Genomic DNA, 21,501 nt, shown 5'->3' with positions numbered 1-21,501 from the left:
TGTGGGCAGCGTGGCTTGTATCGTGAGTCGTAGCGTACAAGCAAAAATGCCTTCTCCGATTCCCGTGACTCGCCTGCTGCCGAAAGACTTTTATCCGTCTCTCAGCATCGGAGTGTGCAGTAGTCCACTGGCCAAATACGCACATGCTTCGACTTTGAACGTGCCTGCTCAAAGGCTCCACGGGAAGGTGGCGAGCAAGCTGTGGTCGTCGGTGATCCATTGGAAAGAGCTGCAGGCTATGCAGCCCATAGGCTCCGGGGGGTTCGGTTCGGTGTACAAGGCGACGTACTTCGGGGACACAATCGCGGTCAAGAAAGTGAAAAAGTGCTCAAAGAATAAGTTGGCTTCCAGACAAAGCTTTTGGGCAGAACTAAACGCCGCACATCTTCGGCATAAAAATGTGGTGCACGTGATCGCAGCGACGACGTGTGTCCCCGCCAACTCGGAGAACGAGAACAACATTGGCACGATACTGATGGAGTACGTTGGCAGCCGCAATCTCCACCACATCATCTATGGCTCTGTGGACGCTCTTGGGAAGGACACTTTGCTCAGGTACTCCGCCGATATCGTCCAAGGCCTCCGCTTCTTACATGCCCACGGCATTATCCATTTAGACATCAAACCGGCAAACGTGTTGGTCTCAACCGGGGACATCTGCAAAATCGTCGATTTTGGCAGTTCGGTTCAAGTGGACCGTGCATGTGAGGCAGGCTCCGTCACGCCCTGTCTGCAAAACGTCGGGGGCACCTATACCCACCGAGCACCCGAGCTGCTGAAAGGAGAGAGCATCACCCCCAAAGCGGACATCTTCTCGTTCGGGATCACGTTGTGGCAGCTGATCACCAGGGAGCAGCCATACCCCGGGGACAGGGAACACGTTTTGTATGCGGTCGTGGCTTATAACTTACGGCCGCCTTTGGAAGACGAGCCGTTCCTCCGACCGACCCAGGGGGTGCAGGGTCCGAGCTGCAGGACGCTGGTGTGTCGCTGCTGGAGCGGTGAGGCAACTTCCAGGCCCACGGCCGAGGAGGTCCTTGTGGCTCTGGAGGAGCTGCGGTCCAGAGCCTGACTGGCCGGGTTTCTGGTGGCAGGTGCATTTGTTTCGATGAAAATGTTTATTTTCTAAAATGGCACTTTTTCTTTTAAGAGTCTTTCCCAACTATTTCAATTATGTCCCCTCGCACCCTTTACATCTAAAAGTGCGCTATTAACTAGTATGCTTTTGTTATCAAGAAAATATGAATTTATATTTTATACAAATGTCTGTCGTCTTAATTATATTGTTTAAGGACTATTCATGAATGTTGTATTGTATGGATGATGTGATCATGACATTTTAATGTGTTGGGAATTTATTAAATTCTTTATTTTGTCTCGAATATTGTCTAAATTTCTAACCCCTCTTTGAAGGAAATGTCAACAAAATTCAGGTTGGCTCATGAATCAAAGTTAGTGTTCCTATTTCAGACTCTATCTTGGGATTATTTGTGTATCCGTCATATGATTATGGCTGTCAAAGTATAGCCTTGTGTTTCTTGCTATATATTCAGCTCAATCAACACAAGTCACCGGTGCCACCATAGACCATCCATTATTAGAACACCAGTGTTGGCAAGCGCTGTTTCCCTTGGCTCTTCATTTGCAGCCATCACATGAAATGTTCCAAAGCTATGAAGGAGCCATGTCCTGAACGCCAGGCAGTCCTGAAACTGCTTTATGGGATGTAAATAAAGGGCAGAAATCTTGCTCTAGTCTAATAGTGAAGTAACAGGCTAGTGTCCATTTCAGCCCAGCTGAACTCTGAAAGAACAAGCACATTTTTTGAGTAACTTATTACCCTTGTGAAAGTCTTAACATAAGGTCCCATACAACATAAGGTATGAAAAAAGTTTTTTGGTGGATAACCGATTAACATGTAATAATTTGCATGAATCAATACTTAAAATTAAGAATTGTTTAGGTGAAGACGGTATGTTGGTAATACATGAATATTTGAATACACATGCACTACCATCTACCAATATTGACTTTCATACACACACTGGATACACAGCGATAACATCAGAAAAACAGCCCTTTTCGGATCCTTCTTTTAGTCTTTATTGAACTTTCATTACATTGTGTAAAACACAGGAGTTGAAGACTGCAGCTCTTCTTTCACTCATAGCAGCAAAGTGTGAAGACCAAATCCTGTTATTCTGCCAGACAATAAATAATCTGTTTCTTTGGATGATGTCAATGTTACAAAAAAAGATAAAAGCTGCAGCATTAATTTCTATTTTACACAACTTATAAACATATATATTCTATTTTTTATATATTTATATATGCTTGTGTGAATTACTTAGCCTATATTTATAAAAATACAACAGTAGTTTGTAAAATAGATTTTTAAAGTAAAATATAGAAGATTAGCAACATCAGTCTATCATCAACATCATTGTCATCATCACAGGATGTTGAAATGCGACGAAAAACAAAGACCAACATGGCTGGAATGCAGTTTGCTCTGAAACTCCTCAGCTCATCTTTGAAACAACTTGTGGTGTGGAGGGAACTATCATTGTCTTCACTTACTATTATCGTCCACTAGGGGGGGCTCCCGCAGCGGAGCCATCGCCCAATACCACAACACACAGGTGAAGAGAAAACAAAAAAAAGCATGTGATATTACAGGCGAGTCCGTCAAAAAACAAAGACTACAAAAAAGTCACAGTACAAATAAAAAATAGATATAGCTATATAGTACAACCGAGCACACATTCCGGCAGTTCAGCTAAAATGAAATTGGATATTTTGTTTGTAAAAACGATACAATTAAGAACTAGAAAAGAGGTTGGTAGCACCTTGTGGCGCTCGAGAAGTATATGTTAGCAGCTTTATCCAATACCAAAACAAATATTGCAGTATTGCAGTGTTTCTTACATACACATTCAATAAGGTTCACTGGTACCACTGAAGCTTATAAAAAAGGTTGACATGAATTGCTAAAAGGTCTGTGTCTCTCACTGACAAGCTTCTTCTGTTCATTCTCTGTAAGTGTGCACTGCCTGCACTGAACAGCTCCTCTGATGTATGGATGAGGGTTCTTTGAGTGGGTCAAATGTGGCTTTACATTCTAAACAGGTTTTTTACCCCCACCGCAACAAATATAACTGCTTAAAATTAAGCATTTAAAGTAATATCTCCCAAAAATGCATGTACTCTGATTACATTATTATACAAGTAGATAAGTCTTCAGTTAGAAAATAATATGATGGTCAAAATCAAGTAGTATTTGTTACTTCTTTACCAAAAGTAAGGAAAAAAAGTTGAGGTCAATAGGTGAGTGATATCAATATCCCTGTGTCATGTTGTGACGTGTTCAATGTTAGATTTAAACCGACAATTTAACTAAACGTGATCCAAGTGTGGTTAAGTGCTACATAATATTAATTATATTATTGATCTAACCTAAGCTAGCCGATTGTTTGCCATGGGCCTTTCTGATATGTGGCCTGTAAAGCAATTGTGGGGATTAAAGTTATGCTTTTGATAAAGGGCCTCCCAATGAGATACACAGAACGCTTGTGCAAGTAAAGCAAAATTGACACTTTGATAGGAAAAACACTGTCAAAATTGTACCTTTTAAAAATAAAACAATTTATATCATATTTACATGTTATTGTTCTCTAAAGAGCTAAATATATCTTCTACACATTTTGTAATAAAGGTTTTTTAAACAAAAAAATGGGAGGAAACAAAAGCATTTACAAAAAGTGCTATGATTACACAACAAAAACAAAACCGAAACATTTCCATTGCTAACGTTTCCTGTAAAACCACAAACCTTCACAAAATACAAAGAGGAAACTTCCATAACGCTTCTTTAAAAAAACCTAAAAAACACTTTAAACATTCATCTCCAAATCCCAAAATATCACACAGCCCACAAATCAGTTACACTAGTTTCCATTCATATTCCTCAGCCCCTTGTCAATGAAAAGAAGTAGGATATTTAACACTATTCTGTTAACCTTTTGGAGTAGTGGAGCAGATAAAAAACAAAAACATGCCTGTGTGAGGTAAATGACAACACTATTGGGTTATGTACGCACAATAATTAGTATACAATGGAGCAATTTTCACTTTTCAAAGGCAATCGGTGTGGCAGCTTGAACGATGTCTACAGTAACGTTTTCCTCGGCTGATGGTCAAGCAACATGGCTATTTTAGAAGGTTGGATTTGATGGGCCACCTTTATGCGCCACTGTTGCTTATCTCCTTCAGTGACCAAGGCACTTTGAGGCTGCACGGTTTCAGCACCTTTGGGGTGTGAGATAAAACAGTTTAAGGCGAGGCAAACTTTTGGCTCTCACTTCTGATATCTCAATCGACGGCAATACAAGGCCTCCTTCATGTGAGATAATTTTAATAGCCCCATTACAATACAGGCTCATTTCTTTGATATAGAGTTAGTTTATGACATATCCTTATTTTCTGATTAATATAGCTTTTGGGAAAATATGGATACGTTAATCAAATGTGTGTGCAATTATGCCAATTGGTACTTTAAAATTGTCTGGTAATAGCGTGTAAAGTGATAAATCAAAAGATACATATATACTTTTATCGCAGAATTGTTTTGCATGAATGTTAACTTTGAGCAACTTGCTTTTGTACAGTTTGTTTGTGCGATGAAATCTAAAAGGCCGCCTGTGGACTCACAATGTTTAAAAAACAAGTTTACCGGATTAAGTGCTCTGAGTTAAGTGCTCTTTTAACTGGCATCGCAAGAATAAGTCTGGAATAAGTTTCCAAAAAATTCCCACCCAACTATGGTTCATTATTTTATGAATATCTTGCATTCAAGAAAGGAGGGATTGCCGACAAAGGCAGACTTATTGGCCTCATTGATCACCAATAATAGCTTTAGAGCTCCATTCCTGAAATCACACATGCTTAAATTCATATGAATACAAATATGAAGGCACGGGTTGTTAAAAATGAATTTCTAAAACGTTCTCAATCTACCAAATTATCACTGATTTCTAAAGTGGATGTCTCCACTTACAACTAGTCTCCTCTTGACCTTCCACAATAAAAAATAGTTTATATGCACAAAAAAGGCAAGTGTTGTAGTTAAGTTCAATGTTATATTAAATAACATATTCTTCTTTTTGCACAACTTGTTAAGGGTCCATGTAAGGGGTCATAGAAATATACACTGTGAGGTCTACAGTCCGATTCATCATTATTGTTTTACGCCAAGGTTATGAACAATACATTTGCTAATCGACTTGACTGTCCATAAGCAAACCTTTTACACTTAAAAAGTGTATTTTGTTTGCACTCATGTCAAAGTGCAAATTGTAAGCATAGTTTAGGTGATAGAAGGGGTCAGCGATAGCAGCTCAGTAGCCATGTTGAAAACCATCAGAAATTATTCTTGTGTGTCTCCATGTCCCTCATAGCGATGCTTTGGATGACTGTACAGCGGCAGAGTGACGTGGGGAACCTGCAGGCTCCTCCCACCGGAGTGTTTAAAGGATAAGAGCACGATACGGTAGAATACTGAAACACGATAGTACTAGATGTCACTAAAACCTTAGCGTCAAGGCGTTGACTAGACTAGCCGAGAAACTGAGTCTTTTCACGTGTCTGGATAACCTTGTGCATTGTTGAAGAAAACAATAAAATAAACTAGCAGCCAAGTTTGCATTTGGTAGACTTTGGTTTGTGGTTGATGAACGGAAAGAGCTGAAGAATAGTTAGAGCTCCTTTGAGGAGTTTCAGAAAGAGCAGAAGGATTTAAAGACTCCATTTCCCATGAACACTATTGCTTCTTGTCACAAAGTGCTTCTTCAATCCTGTGGTGCATTTGTTTTTGTAGGGAACAGTAAGATACATTGTGGTGGTATAGTTAGCCTGTTCTATGATTGTGCATATGTTTGGCTCCTTCTCTTAGAAACATGATATAGAAATGACTCATGTTGACTACTGACTTATGTTCTTGTTGGCTTTTGTCGGTTACATGAATCATCCGATGATGATTTCATCAAAAATGACACTTTTGCGTGAACTGTAATGCAGTGAAATAACGCAGTGAAGTAATATGGTCAAATAACACTGTTGCCCAGGAGTTGCTATTGAGTACCTACTCTATAACAATAGATTACTTCTTTCTTCAGTCTGTATGTCTATCTGTCTGGCATTCTATACAAGTACAGGAGAAAATAAAGATATAACATCATTCATTTGTGACCACATTCCCACATCACAAATGTTCAAAGTGCTATATGAAGATCAATGTTAAATGCACCAATTTGCACACTAAGGTCAATCTAAAGCTAAAAGGGTCGGGGAGGGGGGTTAGAGAAAGAAAATATCACTGCAAACTTATTTCTACGCCAATTAATCTATATTAAATATTAATATTAAATCCCAATATAAGTTAGTGTGTATCCTGTCAAAGGTTAACACTGGCTGAGTTAGTGGTGGTCTGTGGTATTGGGAATTATAAAGATTGTTGAAAACAGAAAAAAGGAAAATCCCAATTCAACACATCCCAACATGACCTCTTCAGAGTGTTGCAGAACTTGCCTACTACTGTCGCTGCCTGACATCACGTACGTCGGTCGCTGCTGGTGTCAGTGTCTACACATGTAATCATATTCACTGGACAGAAGTGCTCATGATATCATATCAACAACAAAATACAAAACATGTTACTGGCATCATAATGTGTCCAGAGTAGCCTGGGGGAGGGGGGAGGGGGGAATGCACCCCTCCACATGGGTCGAGGGGAGGTACGTTCTGTACTGGTGGGGGCAAAGAGCTTGACATGTGTTAGGGAAGAGAGGGAGGGAGAGAGAGAGAGAGAGAGAGAGAGAGAGAGAGAGAATGGGAGAGGGAATAGGAGAGGGAGAGAGAGAGGAAGGAAACATGGCTAGTCTGCCTTAGAGACCCTGTGCATGCCAGCAGCAGTGCGTGGGTGTTACTGGAAGGCCTGGTGGAAGCGGGGCAGTGTGGTTGGCGCGCTCAAGTTGGAAATGAAGGAAGCGGGCAGCCCCTGCAGAGCCCCTTCCCTGGCCTCTGGTCCCTCGGGGCCCTCCGGGGACCGGACCAGGGCAGTGGGCTCGAGGACAGGGGGGTACGGGGCCCCCAGTGTCACCGCGGGGCCCGCCCCCGCAGGGTTGTAAGGCGGGCCGTGCAGGGGAAGGAAGTTAAAGAGCTGCGAGAAGTCCAGCAGAGAGGAAGAGGAGGCCAGCGCGTCGCCTGCCACGGCCCCCAACGCCGGCCCAGACGTGGGCATTTTGGACATGGAGGAGGCCTCACCGCTCTCCTCCGCCAACACCTGCGGCCCCAGCTCCAGCTTGGAGACAGAGAGCTGGGCGGAGGCGGAGGCGGCGGCGGCGGAGGAGGAGGAGGAGGAGGGCATGGCACTCTGCAGCTCCATCAGGTAGGTCTCTAGCTCCCCCTTCAGGCTTTGCTCGCGCTCCTGCGCCGACGACATGGCACCGTATGAGGTAAAGCTGGGCTGTCCCAGCGGGTACTTCAGCGAGAAGGGGTGCATGGGCCCTGGGAAGGGCTCCGGGTCCAGGCCGGGCGCCGCCACCGCTGCCGCCGCCGCGGCGTACATGTTGAGCTGCAGCGGCCGTGGGAGCGGCGCGCCCGAGGGCGGCAGCTCGCCCTTGAAGCCCGCCGGAGGCGTCAGGTCGCAGACGAAGGTCTCCAGGGAGTCGGCCGGCTCCGTCTTGACCCGCAGCAGCTCGCGCGCGTGGCTCTTCTTCACGTGGCGCGTCAGGTGGTCCTTGCGGCCGAAGCGCTGGGCGCAATACTGGCACAGGAAGTCCTTGCGGCCCGTGTGCACCACCATGTGGCGGCGGACGTCCTTGCGGGTGTAGAAGCGCCGCTCGCAGTGCTCGCACCGGTGCTTCTTCTCCTTGGCGCCGTTGGACGACTTGCCGGCGTGTGTCTTCAGGTGCTCCAGCAGCACGGCCGTGCTGGCATAGGGCTGCAGGCACACCTGGCAGGTGAGGTCGCCGCTGTGGGCCGCGTGCAGGGCCAGGTGGCGCTTGAAGCCCAGCTTGGTGTTGTAGCTCTTGCCGCACTGCGGGCAGGCAAAGGCCTCCTTGTAGGGGTCGTGCGTGTGCAGGTGGTTCTTCAGGTGGTCCTTGCGGTGGAACATCTTCTCACAGTACGAACACTTGTGGTTTTTCTCGGGGGAGTGAGTCGCCGTATGCCTTTTGGAAACACAGAGAGACACCGGGTCAGGCAGGTGGCTCATGCACACACACACACACACACACACACACACATATATTTCAGAAAATAATAAATAAAGTAAAGGTTTCATGTAGGCATGCTATTCATAACACAACAGGATCATAGAGAGACAGGACAGCGTTGTGTAGGGAACAGAACATGGTACCTGTCAGTGTAGAGAGAGAGACAGGACAGTGTTGTGTAGGGATCAGAACACGGTACATCTCAGTGTGTGGAGAGAGAAAAGGACAGTGTTGTGTACACGGTACATGTCAGTGTGTAGAGAGAGACAGGCCAGCGTTGTGTACACGGTACATGTCAGTGTGTAGAGAGAGACAGGACAGCGTTGTGTAGGGATCAGAACATGGTACATGTCAGTGTGTAGAGAGAGACAGGACGGCGTTGTGTAGGGATCAGAACATGATACATGTCAGTGTGTATAGAGAGAGACAGGACAGCGGTGTGTAGGGATCAGAACATGGTACATGTCAGTGTGTAGAGAGAGACAAGGGGGGGGGCGGGGGGGGGGGGGAGTCGACGACTCTGTACCGTAGCAGCTTGTATTTGGAGACGAAGGCCTTAGTGCACTCGGGGTGGGAGCATCTGTACGGCCGCTCCCCCGTGTGCGAGTACGAGTGCACCTTGAGTTTCTCCACGCTGTTGAAGGCCTTCTGGCACACCTGGCAGGGGAAATTCTTTTTGGGCTTCCCCTCTGCTCTCCTGCGCCTCCCGGTGGCCGGCATGAGTTTGGCTTTCTCCAGGACGTGTGGACGGGGCTCCTGGGGACCCGTGGCCATGGCACCCTAAGGCAGAGCGGCTCCGGGGACGGTGGCGCGGGGCCCGACGCGCTCTGAGGCAGGCTCTCTGTCCAGCGCTATGTGCTCAACACCGCCAGGACTGAGGGGCCTGGGAGGACAGAGCTGCGTTAGCTTATGAGACGCAAGCACATGAAAAGAGGGCTGGGATCGCTGGTTCCTCTGGACTTAAATGCAGCGCACTTTGATCCAATATTGCCAACCACACAAATGTAGTTTGGCTCATGGTTTGTTTTCTTCCCAAATTCTACTTCCCAAATCATTTTAAGGGAGCCATTTGTACTAAAAAAAAAGTACAAGCCAACACTGGCAATACCGCACCAATATGTAATTTGAAGAAGATCATAAAAACAATTAGATAAAAACTATAGTTAAATTATATGGATTTCTTGGTGAATATATTTGAATGCTGGTTATTATGGTTATTAAGCTAAACTACTTCATTTTACTTCTCCAATTTTGTGCTTTCTATTAAAGCGCGTCATTTTAGGAAAAAGTGTTTCTGCTATCATCCAAGTGCCCCTTCAGAATTGGCACTGTGCCAGCTGCGCGATCTCTGAGCGTTAAATATCACACAGTATCTTCATTCAGTGCCAGTCAGAGCCTCACAGAACTTCTGACATAATCACTTTGGATAACACGTGGGAAAAGGCTGTTAGTTTTATTCTCTCCAAATAAAGAAGTATTTTTTAAACGGTAGCTTGAACAAAACCAAAGGTTAAAAAGTAACATTTAAATTGATTAATTGATAACTAATTTGGCTAGTTGTTCATATCTCATTCAAAAGCCTGCTTGAAGCAAGGATGAACAAAGATGATTGCTTCAACCCATCTGCGTGGCTCACATTAAATAATTACAAATTAAACATCTAAAGTAAAAGTTTCAAGTGAGATTTCGTTAATGTCATTATGGGAAAAGATAATCATTCTCCCATTCTTTTATTTTTATTCTGATTTTTAGGTCAGGCCCCACGTCTGTGTTCTGCCTTTCTTTTCAATGTGTACCAACACTTTTTCCCTCCTACCTAGCTCTCTAGAACTATAAACATACACCAAAAACTATCTCTAGTTCTTCCAGATTAATTATAATTAAAGGTTAAGCAATAACATCTACTGTTTTTCAATACGATTGTTGTTTTCATTTGAAATAGTATTAGCACAATAAATAAGTCAATGCCATAGCAATCTCTCTTACAATTTGAAAGTAGTTCAAATGTTTTGTGTTTCTAGATATATAAAAATTGACAAAGTTAAGAATATATGCTTCTTTAATAGTCAAGATTGTCTTCAACATGACATATATAATTAGGTTTTCAAAGAAGTCTTATTCTGTCCCTAAACCTCTGTTTTCAATACAAGCTTAACTTTGAACCCAACTTAGAAAAGCTGAAAGCTATCAATAAACAGAGGAGAGAGGCATACAATATCCAACACTGCATAGTTTATCATAAAAGGACGATTAAAAAAAGCAAAACAAGATACATCATGTATACAGCACTCAATGCTTGCTTCCAGATTATCTTAACGTGCAACCAAATTGAAACGATATAGCTATACACAGAAAGAAAGAACACAGAGAGAGAATGTTCACAGATGTTTGTAAAACAACAGAGCGCTACATGATAACACAGGATTATTAAAGAGCACTTATTGGTGCATCCTGAGATTTATTTAACCCAGAAGCTAGGGTATATGGTAATCAATGATCAGTGAAAGACCTGAGGAAAGTGTCAGTCCACAATTTATACATAACACTAATGCAGGGGTTGATTTCAAAACTTTGATTTGATTGTAACTCTTACAATGTTTACTACAACTACTACTATTACTACTACAACTACTACTACTACTACTGATAGCATACTACTACTGAAAGCCTACTACTACTAGCATTACTAGGTAATAGGAGTAACACAAATATGTAACTTAATAAAGTATTATTTTAGTTCTGAAAAAAAATTTTTTTTTAAATGGTCAACATTCAAGATCTCAAGGGTCTATCACACAAAATAATATGTATTAATAGTAATAATAATGATAATAATTATAATAATTATAATTATACAAATAATAATGATAATAAAATAAGATAATAAGAAAACAGAAGCCATCTTATAACTTGTTTAGCTAGATTTCCAGAAACACTTTTCAAAGCTGCAATAGTGTCAATAACTTTTTGTATGATAAACTTAATTTGATCAATGTAAACATAATGCTCCCTCTTAATATTGAGTGCCTTTATAATAAGTAAAAACACACCTACATTATCCTGCGTAAACAAGGTAAACAAAACAAAGAAAGAGTAAAAAGCACAAGGCTTTTTGGGCTTTTTTTGCCTACAGGATTTCTGTTACTCAAATTCACAACAAGAATGGTTTCTGTTTGGCAACAGAGCTTCACTACCACTTCCCAGCACTTTCACATAATAATCAATTATGATTTAAAGCATATTAACAATTAATACAAAACCACCAAACTGACAGAAGCATTGATATATGATGAGCACATAGACTGCAATTGAACCAAATAGTCATTGGTCATCCTATCATTTAAAACAAATGACAAACTATGGAAACCAGTACTGTGGATTGAAACCAATAGGCCTATGGTGTAGGTCTATTTAATTAATTGGTTTACAATCAACATCATAAACACATCACTAAACAACTTTAACCACATGGTGCTAGCATTGTGTTCAGTAAAGCCATCACCATATCAAAAGGCAACTTCCAGCCATCCAATAACAAAATCTTGCACAAAGTTGCATCAACTTTCTCATATAGCCTATCGCCATCTCGACCGCAACATAAGGAACATTTTTCAGGATTTTACCCTACCGGGGTTTATGTACCTCACCAGATCTCTGGCCATGTTATGTAGCTTTGAATCTTTGTTTAGAGATCATTAATTCAACCGACATATACATCTACTACGATAGGCTATTACTTGTTTATACCAATCAGTCAGGTTATTTGCAACCTGCCACAAGCACAAAACCCACTAGGCATGTAACAACTGTCGGAAAGACAGTGACTACTGGCCAGAAGAATTGCTAAACAATAATATATGATATATAAACTAATTACTTTGTGTTAAGTCCTCCCTCCATTTTGTCAGTTTGTTGACAAACAGCGTCTCTCCCGTGTTTTGTGGATTGGGGGGTTTTAAGAAGCTCAGTGGTGAGGAAGAGAACTTGTAGCTGATCAATATCTGCTATGGATGAAAGTGTGATCGCATGAAGCTTGGAGCAGAAGACCCTGATCAAATGCCATTGTTGCCTTCTCATTTGGGGCATTTCGCGTTACCGTTTTGCAAGTGAGATGCTTCATTCGATAAGGTTGTGTTTACACTGCTTATAATGAAGCCTACATGTGAGGCAAAATGCAATGTGAATGCTGGCAGCATGAATTTTGGACACTATTATTGAATCCAAGTGCGCGTGTGTTCCTGTCGGCGGTCATCGCGGTGCCGTTGTTATTACATTTAAAAATAACTAAACTAACTAACTGGGATCAAGTTTTTCCAGTTTTCTTCATTCTGTTAGCTCCTATGGTTGTTAACACTTACGGACATACAACATGACAACACTATAAGGAATGACAATAATTTATTTAAATTTTCTCAGTCCTACTTAAGCCTTCCCTTGGTTTTCTCTGTGGTCCCACACTGGGTACTGATTAACACCAACTTTTTCCTCAGCTCACCCCTCTCCCATAATTTAAATAACCCCGATATTTTAATTCAAGAACTGAGTAACAATTTACTTATTTCACACCAAACTTACCCCGGACGCTTTAACATCCTTTCTGTTGGGTTTTTCTTGACTTTCAACTATTTTCCGAATTTTTAATAATTTTTTTCTCATATTTTTTGCTAGACGCGGCGGGCCTGAAAATTGTTTGCTTTCCCCTCTTTCCAGCAGCCATTGTGTATGCGCTGCGATTCAACCAAACTTATATTTGGCCACGCCCCTCGATAGTTCCTCCCATTTCTTATTTTTGATTTGTGTAAGGTCCTGTCACTTTCACTTCAATGTCATTTACAGTCCCTTTTAATTCAATTCATTTTTTGGACTCGCTAGATATACTGTCAATCGTTTTAGGGATTCGTTTTGCTTTCACGAACAACAATGGGTTGGCTAACACAGCAGCAAAGTAATCCCATTGGTCCGGTGTCCTGTCATTCTATTCGGCCTGCGTCGCGAATCCCGTGCGTAGTGCGCCTCATTGGCTGGCCTGGCTGTCCGTCGCCGTGACCGTGCGGCCGGGTTTCCTGGTGCGCTGTTGCTCGCGGTGCGGGTCAGTGAGTGCAGCAGCAGATAGCTCGACGGGAGCCTCGTGGGCAGCTCACTGCCGCTGCTAGGAAGCTAGTTACATGTCGTAAAGCGTCAACGTGCTACAGCGGTCGCTGTTACCGAACCACCACCACCGAGTGCATAGAGTACACAATTAAAACGGCATGTGATGCCAGGCTGACGTTGTATATGACAGTATAATTTCTCAACAAACCACTAACCGCAGAAGTGTTTCTCTGCGTGTTGTTGTGGTAGTAGTAGTAGTAGTGGTGGTGGTGGTGGTTGAGTAACCTTCGATCTAAGCCATATCAAGGTGCATTTCCTGACTGTTGTTTGGGCTAGAGGTCCATACTGTAAAGGTAAGCTTAACTGCACACCAGTATTTGTTGCACGTCAATTTTACGTGTCTCGTATGTAACGTTATTTGTAGTTGTTTCGTGTGCATCGTTCATACAAACCAATCTCCATGTAGCCCATGCCATACATAAGTGTGGGTTTGGCAACTTCAACGAAGGTCAACTTAGAAAATGTCACAAAGTTTCAATGCTGCATAATGATCTGCGAAATAGGAATCAGCTGTTTCTCGAACTCACAATATTCGGTCTGGGCTCGGTTTCTCAAAACATATCTGGTAGCCTAAATCTTGTAGCATACTTTATAGGCTAGATAAGGACATGTAGGGTTTGGAGGTTATTTGATGATGAATAAGGTTAGAAGTGACAACTTCTTTTGGAGTTTGATTGCTTTTGTCTGCGCAACACCAATTGTATTCATATGCTTATTATAATAGATTATATGGGATTGTAGGCTACGTTATAGGTTACTTAAGCAATGATTTAAGATTATTGATACAGAATGCATGTGCATTGCATTATTTAATTTAGATTTCTATATGTTTGAGCAATGCTTCGTTTGTACTTCTTAAACGGCAGAACCAGGGATTTGTGGCTGCTGGGAATGTGGGCAAGGGCTATTAGGATGTGGTTAGTATGTAAACTATTGTTTAGATTTATACTACACATCTGAGACAACGCTAGTGCAATACAATTATTCCGAATGCCCACAAGGTGGATCTGCTGCCTTTCCCAGTTAAAGAATGCTGTGATTTTTCTTTTTTATTCAGACTTTATTTAGGGAAATCCCGTGTTCATTGAGGGTTACACATTACAGGTTTAAATAAACAACCCTGTGAGATAGTCGTGAGATGAACATTTTGAAGCATTTCCACATGAAGCAGAAACCACTTTGTAAGATCTTTGTAAGCAAAGTGAGTGAGACGTTTTATTGCTCTGATTGGGTTATCCTGTTATGAAATAGTGTTTGGTTGCTTGGATACCAATTCCATGAAGAAGGAAAAACTTTGGAAATAATGACGATATAACACAACGATGTGCTTTGTATAAATTAGTTCACCTGAAATGGCTCGCTAAACAGGTATTTATTTATGTAAAGGATATTAAAACTAATGCAGTACCAGGCATGCACTTAATTTAATTTTAATTGTTCTTGCAGATCCAAATGGATAAAAATACACGTAAACTCCGTAATCAGGACATCAACCCATGCATCGAAGTAAGTTGAGTGAGCTTCTGCAGAGTGCATGGAATTTAAATAGCTGCCCTAAGAATGTCTGTTTCTGTCATTTTAATCTTAAAATGTTCTTACAAAAAAATGCTTTTCTTTCCCCTCCAGGAAAGTGATGGGTCTCAAAGGTGTTTGGATGCACACAACTATGATAAGTCCATGTGTTCAGCCTATTTCATAAACTACAAGAACTGTAGGAAGTTTTGGGTGAGTATTTTCTGAAAAGCTTTATAAAAATGATTACATAGAGGACCTGAGAGAAGCTGCTCAAGGTCAACCTCAAAGATGCTTTCCCACTAGCGGGGAGCAGTGTGTGTGTGCGTCTTCTGTGTCTCTGTTACAAATTGACGACAAGCTAGCCGGTGCTGTTGAGGTCCTTCTTGAAAGCGGGATCAAAGCAGGGCTATGTCGCTCCTGGTTTGTGTGTTTGCTGAGGTTCTGGGAAAACGGCCACAGTGACTTGGGATGTCATTTTGTGGTATTTTAATAGCATACCTGCAGTGCACGTATTGCACTCATACTAACCAGAGAGAAGGCTATTTACTGCAACACTGGCTCAAACGTCCATCACTTCAAGGAGAGGGATGTCAAACCCAGGTCAATAATTTAAAGTCTAATCCAATGACAACATGCTGGCCGTTGTGTCAGCATCATATGTTCTGATCATGACGCTTCTCAATATGCCATCGCATATCCCAACCCAATTATCATCATCAACTTTTATTATTAGACTCAAGGTCTATTTTAAAAGACATACAATACAAAAAATAGACAACACACATATACATTTGAATAAAAACATTCCCGCCTCTTATGAAAGGCACTTATACCAATGTCTCCAAAGGTATGACTGGTAGCGTACTGCACTATAACTTGGGGTCGACAGCAGCATTATAATTACATTCTTTGAGTCATTCAAGCGACTGATAAATCTGTACATAAGGTTCCTCAATAAAGCTTGTAAGGTGTTAACTCCTGCATTCACAAATAGTTCACTTGCACTACTCCACCTTGGCTTTTTAAGTAAGATCCTAAAGCAATCATTGCAAGCAACCTGAAGTCTGTGCATACTTTTCTTTTGACTTTTAGATTTTTTGAACTTACCCCACAAGGGGGCAGTATATAGGGGAGTGCAATATGCTCTAAAGAGACGTATCTTTACATGATCAGAACACGTATGACATTTTCTAGCCAACATATTGGCTTGGGCATATAATGTAAGACACTGTCTAAAAATTTCGGACATTTGATCTATTATAAAGTGCCCAAGGTATTTGGTTTTATAACACAAAGTTCTTCCCCAGAAAGCTACAATTGTGGAAAGTGGAGGTCCTTATCTCCCTTTTCCCTACATATCATCACACTGCTCTTATTTAAATTATATTGGACATCTTGTTTGGCACCATATTCTGTACACACATTTAACAACTGCTGAAACCCAGCACTACTGAGAGAAAAAATGGCCAAATCATCTGCATACATTAGGTGGTTTATCACAGTGTTGCCAATCATACAGCCTGTTCTATAGCCGTTCAGTTGGTCAGATAAATCGTTCATATACAGGTTGAAGAGGGCTGGTGACAGTAGCTCCCCTTGTCAAACTCCATTACCAACACTGAAGGGACCAGAGACACTACTGCCCCATCTGACTTGCATACCAGTATGCAAGTATTCTTATAATGCTAGCAATGAAAAAGTGACAAACAAGTGTCGGACCACAATATGAAACTATGATTCTATAACACTGTTGTTCTGATGGGAGCTAAGCATTTGAGGCCATTAGTGTTAGTTTGGTGTACGTAATATTTGCATCAGTCGAGCAGCCGATTGATGACTTGCCAGCTGCAAAGTACATCACATTTAGTTCCAAATAAAGAGATGGCAACCCTTTGAATGTCACTTTTTGTTTCTTTAAAGCATAACCTCATGGTGCAGCGGAGAAGAGAGGGGGTGAAGCCGGAGATGCCCACCGCTGAGGAGAGGAAGGAGATCCTGGCTGGGCTGGGTGGCAAGCCGTACTGAAGGGTGCTCCCTGGGGGCTCCTCCTCAGACCTCCTGACGTCCGGCCCTCTGGGTCTCAGCCCGGCCAATAGGAGCCCATGAATTACACTATCACGTCTTGGTTAGCTCGGCGTGGTACCTGTCGAGACTGCACTGCAGAGTACCTGGAGTACCTGGCTGTGTTCCCAGACAACATGGTGGTGCGGGAAGGGGAGGCTGTAGGTTCTATCAAAGCTGGGTTAGAATTGGGATCCTGAAGTCCCAAGAAGCCCCACATCTGATGCTCTGTCCCCATCCATGTTTGTATGTGTGGTGCTGTTTTAAATTATGTGTAAAACCTTATGGAAGAGTGAATATTGTGCACACTTTGCAGTGTTGTGTGTGAAATGATAAATTAAAGTAACACCTGTCCCAGATGTCTCTTACTATGCAACTGCAGTTACTTGGCACTTCCTACTACAGGTTCCCAAAGCTGTAGCGTCACAAAATGTACAAAGATTAAAATTATACATTTTCTACACCCTTGTGTGATGTCTGGACCTGGATCCATTGTTGTAGCCCATAACCGGACCCACTCACAAAGCTAGAACCCTGAGGTGTAGCACTCCCTCAAGGGGACAATATGTCTAGTAAACCCACAGAGGTTATCTGTGCCCAAGTCTGACTCAATGTGAGACATAATTGGTTTCAGCCATGACCTACCAGCCCATCAAGTCACCCTTGCAACAGCATTGCGTCTAACGTGGTTTCATGTTTTGTAATCAGTCATCTAAAATCTAATTGCATGGACCAGACCTGGGAACAAGTTGACTGCACTACCTCTACACACTGATAAGGGACACTCACTGATGGTTAACTCTAACTGTGTAGTGTCTGCTTATCTAAGTGCAGCATTTAAGTGCTGGTTAGCAGCATACTGTACATCCGTTATTACTAGGTCTATACATAAACTAATTGCATTTAAATTATAACTATCCATGGGTTCCTACTAAAAAAACAAAAGCATTACCTTATCTGGGCAATGCATCAGTTTAAATTAAAATAGCATAGATTGAGTCTTTAGGCATTTATTGTGCCTGCATCATTTAGAAATTATAACATTAATTTCTTACTTCCTTGCAACATGCATCAGATGATCTGAAAAAGTGATAATTCCTACTTTGAGGTTAGATTCTAGAAAGTCCCTTCCGGGGAGGCAAATGAATCAATGCATGTTAAATGTTTTTTTAAATTCTTTGAGAGCAATGGGGTTCGATAATTTTGGTGACAAAATCTTCACTGCTGTATTTCCATTGATTGATGAATGTAAACTTAGATGAACTGAAGTGGGTCAACAGAGGAACAATGATGGCATTTATTGTGGGATGATAAGGTTGATTCTTTCTGTAGAACACAAAGTGAATCTAGACATGTTAAAATGACTAGGTTAATATCGTATTAATGTACACTATAACTCACCTTTGTTGGTTTGTATCAGACCTAAATCCTTTGATTATACTGCCCACAATGTGAAAGTTTTCCTATCAGAATCATGTAGACCCATTGTTTCTCTGAAGATGCTTGATGAATGCTGCCAGTGTCTTCTCATGATCCGGCTCCATTAAACCAAATACTTTGCCACAGTTGTGCAAGAAAAACCTTTTCAATAATGTTGCATTGGTCTCACGATCTGGCAGATTCGCTTTGTACAACATCAGACCGGTCAGGCACTGTTCCTGACAGAACCCCTGTCCTGGTTCTGGCTCCAGACTCTCTAGTCAACCCACTGATTCTAAATCTTATGCATGATTCAGAATGCAACGCCTCACTTCTTGTCACTCTACATCGCACTCCACATCCTCAATGTTGTATCTATAACATTTTTTGTTGTGATGCACTACTTTACATTTGACTAACATGAATTAAATTGTATATCTCAGTTGGTTGTTTTGAACCATTATGGATTCTATGCTTTGATTGTTCTCAGCCTCACCTGGAAGTCACTTAATAACTTAATGGATATGTAAACAACTATGTTTTTACTAAGATTTTTTAGGATTCTTGATTATAATTAAATCACTTCTGCATTTGGCTAATATGTTCTCTTAATTCTAGAGTCCGACTCTTACTAAACTGAGCCCCCTGGCGCCCATATGTTCCAAATGTCATAAAAGTGAACTATGTAGGCCTATGCGTAAATATTTGTCTAGCCTAGATGCATAAAACAAATGTTCGGACCTCAAGCATACATGCTACATTTGCCTAAATAACTTTTGATTGATCGTTTTAGGATTCGAAAAAATATTTTCTTTATACATTCCTGTAAACCGAGGATGTCCTAATGATACAGTCAGACCAATAGATGGCGTACTTGGTACACAAACTGCAGCCTGAGGCAGCGCTACTCATTTAATGCTAATTGTGTCACCTTTATGATGATTATACCTGATCTAGCCTTCATTACATTTTACACATAAAACAGACCTGCTTCATCATAGTTGGTTTCCTAAAGTGCATTTCCACCCAATCATTGTGTTTTACTCTTGTCCTATTTTTCTTGCCTCAAGTCTGTAACACATAAAAGACACACATACAAATGCTAACTACATAAACGCGAACTACAGTTTACCTAGTCTTTGTTTTTCCTGAGGCGTTAGCATGGATGCTTTTGTTGAAGTCTGTCATTATTTAGGGTAAGTATATGAATTTAATTAACTTTAATTTAAAATATAAATCCCCATTATTCCAAGCTGTGCTCATGTGTTTCTCTCTTCTTTTTTAACCAGCAGCATAGGCCTACTCAACTTAAGCCTTGATTTTGAGTGAGATTTTTAATTTGTGATATCTCTTGTCATCTCAAATATTGGCCAGATTACCTGTTTGGATATCTCCTCTGATCAATGCTGCCAGCCGTCTGAGGAGCGACCGTGCTCGTCGGAGGAAGGCCTACAGGTTAATGCAGCGCAAATTGGTGTGTTCCAGGTGCAAACAAGACACTTTTCACAACAACCACCTACTCTTTTTGTGTGCACTCATAGCCACCAGCATGGAGGCTTTTCCCATCAGCCAAGACCTGGTTTCATGGTTAAATGGTTTGTGTTCACACCAGAGACTGAGATAAAGTGTAGAGGTCATGCCTTTAATACAATGTGAAACATTGTCTTGTGCACAACCCCTTATGACTGCCCTGTCCCTTGAAAATGCAAGACCTACACCAGCAGAGCACTTTGTTTCGTTTTTAGTTTTTTTTTTAAGTCATTTTTGTTCAGCTCATTCATTCATTCACATTCATTAATAGTAAATCCCGGGGCACTCATTGAAGTGTTAATGCTGTGGGATTCATGTGAAACAGAACAAGATGGGACTTCATGTATAAGATAAATAACATTAAGATAATAAGATAGTAATAATAAAAGTCAAGCTCATTCCATCATAGGAAAAGACGAGTGGCCTCCAAGTGATCATGTAAATCACTGATGTACATTTCTATGCTGGCTGAATATCCTCCACCCATGTGTCTGTTGCTATCTGAGTCGGTAATGTCTCATTTAAAAAAGACACAGGTATTACAATATCACACAAACAAATGTGAAGTGGATTGAGGGATTGTTAGGGATTTTGAAGCAATTGTAAACCAAATCATGGCATGTTGCCTTGTCGTATTTTCCAAAACGGAATGAAATAAAGAACCTTTGTGTCCCTGTATCTTTTTTTGGAGGTCTTTCACAATGTGGGCATGAAGGAGGAAGGAGAGTGCCATCCTACCTACGTTTACCCTGAGCAGGTGAAGACATTGATCCGCTCTGTCTTCCCAGAAGACATCTGTGACTACCCGGACCCCTGCCACCAACAGGTGGGCCTGCCCTCACACTCTGCCTCCAATCCCACTGGTCTGATTAAGCATTGGTAGTTAGGTTGAATATTAAAGTTAAATATGCATAGAACGCCGGCAAACTGACATTATGTACACAAATAGGTATAAACAAAGATTAAATTAATTTATATCTTACAATAGATTCTAGACCCGCTGGTCTGATTTGGAAATGTAATCATGGACTCTCAAGTATTACAACAGAAAACAAAACATGGAAACCTAATCAATGTTTGAGTATTAAGGATATACAGTAGATCTTTGGTTCAGTCCGACTGAAAATTGTTGATAGCTGCTAGCCGATATCACTATTAAAGATTGCTATGGCGTTGGGGGTGATGATATCCGACCCTATGTCCAAGCTACAAGCTACGCGGGTGTGTATTTTGTGTGTATAGTAATACAATAATGTATTTTTCTAATTAAAGAAATGCCTTTGAGATGATTTATTTATTTATTTTTGTACTTGGTGGGATTTGAATCCTGACTATTGGTGATGTTTATCTCTGTGTCCCTCCAGGTGGTGTATATAACGATGGAGGATCTGCACAAACTCAACTAAAGCATATGTTGCTTAAGGTTTTGAATCATTAGTTGCCAAGGCCATATTCATCTTTGGGTTTGACTGTCTCCCATGTTAAGCGCCTCATAATTGAAACAATGCCTGTTGGTTTTTTTCATTAAATTGTTTTAGAAGTAGGCTATAGA

General features: G+C 41.5%; 3 protein-coding genes across 3 annotated transcripts; 2 read left to right on the top strand and 1 right to left on the bottom strand.

Annotated features, from left to right (window-relative positions):
- Nucleotides 1-46: 46 nt before the first annotated feature.
- Nucleotides 47-1,072, top strand: mos (v-mos Moloney murine sarcoma viral oncogene homolog; the record flags this gene model as incomplete). Its single annotated transcript, XM_084475190.1, has 1 exon — nt 47-1,072. One exon carries the CDS (start codon nt 47-49, stop codon nt 1,070-1,072), a length of 1,026 nt encoding a protein of 341 aa, XP_084331316.1.
- A 5,907-nt stretch (nt 1,073-6,979) lies between these two features.
- Nucleotides 6,980-9,047, bottom strand: plag1 (pleiomorphic adenoma gene 1; the record flags this gene model as incomplete). The annotated part of the gene is made up of 2 exons (XM_084475587.1): nt 6,980-8,228; nt 8,800-9,047. 2 exons carry the CDS (start codon nt 9,045-9,047, stop codon nt 6,980-6,982), a joined length of 1,497 nt encoding a protein of 498 aa, XP_084331713.1.
- Nucleotides 9,048-13,383: 4,336 nt separating this feature from the next.
- chchd7 (coiled-coil-helix-coiled-coil-helix domain containing 7) lies at nt 13,384-17,509 on the top strand. The gene is made up of 4 exons (XM_084475584.1): nt 13,384-13,717; nt 14,871-14,930; nt 15,051-15,149; nt 16,860-17,509. Exons 2-4 carry the CDS (start codon nt 14,877-14,879, stop codon nt 16,962-16,964), a joined length of 258 nt encoding a protein of 85 aa, XP_084331710.1. The 5' UTR covers nt 13,384-13,717; nt 14,871-14,876; the 3' UTR covers nt 16,965-17,509.
- Nucleotides 17,510-21,501: the final 3,992 nt, after the last annotated feature.

This window comes from Micromesistius poutassou (genome assembly GCF_964030765.1).
Source record: "Micromesistius poutassou genome assembly, chromosome: 11".
Lineage (NCBI taxonomy): Eukaryota > Metazoa > Chordata > Actinopteri > Gadiformes > Gadidae > Micromesistius > Micromesistius poutassou.
This window is presented reverse-complemented; position numbering and strand designations above follow the sequence as displayed.

What these genes read in the sequence shown, in the direction of transcription:
- chchd7 (XM_084475584.1), top strand. Translation starts at nt 14,877, where the DNA reads ATGGATAAAAATACACGTAAACTCCGTAATCAGGACATCAACCCATGC. An exon ending in ACATCAACCCATGCATCGAA is followed by an intron (nt 14,931 to 15,050) that starts GTAAGTTGAGTG and finishes TTTCCCCTCCAG; the next exon opens with GAAAGTGATGGGTCTCAAAG. An exon ending in AGAACTGTAGGAAGTTTTGG is followed by an intron (nt 15,150 to 16,859) that starts GTGAGTATTTTC and finishes GTTTCTTTAAAG; the next exon opens with CATAACCTCATGGTGCAGCG.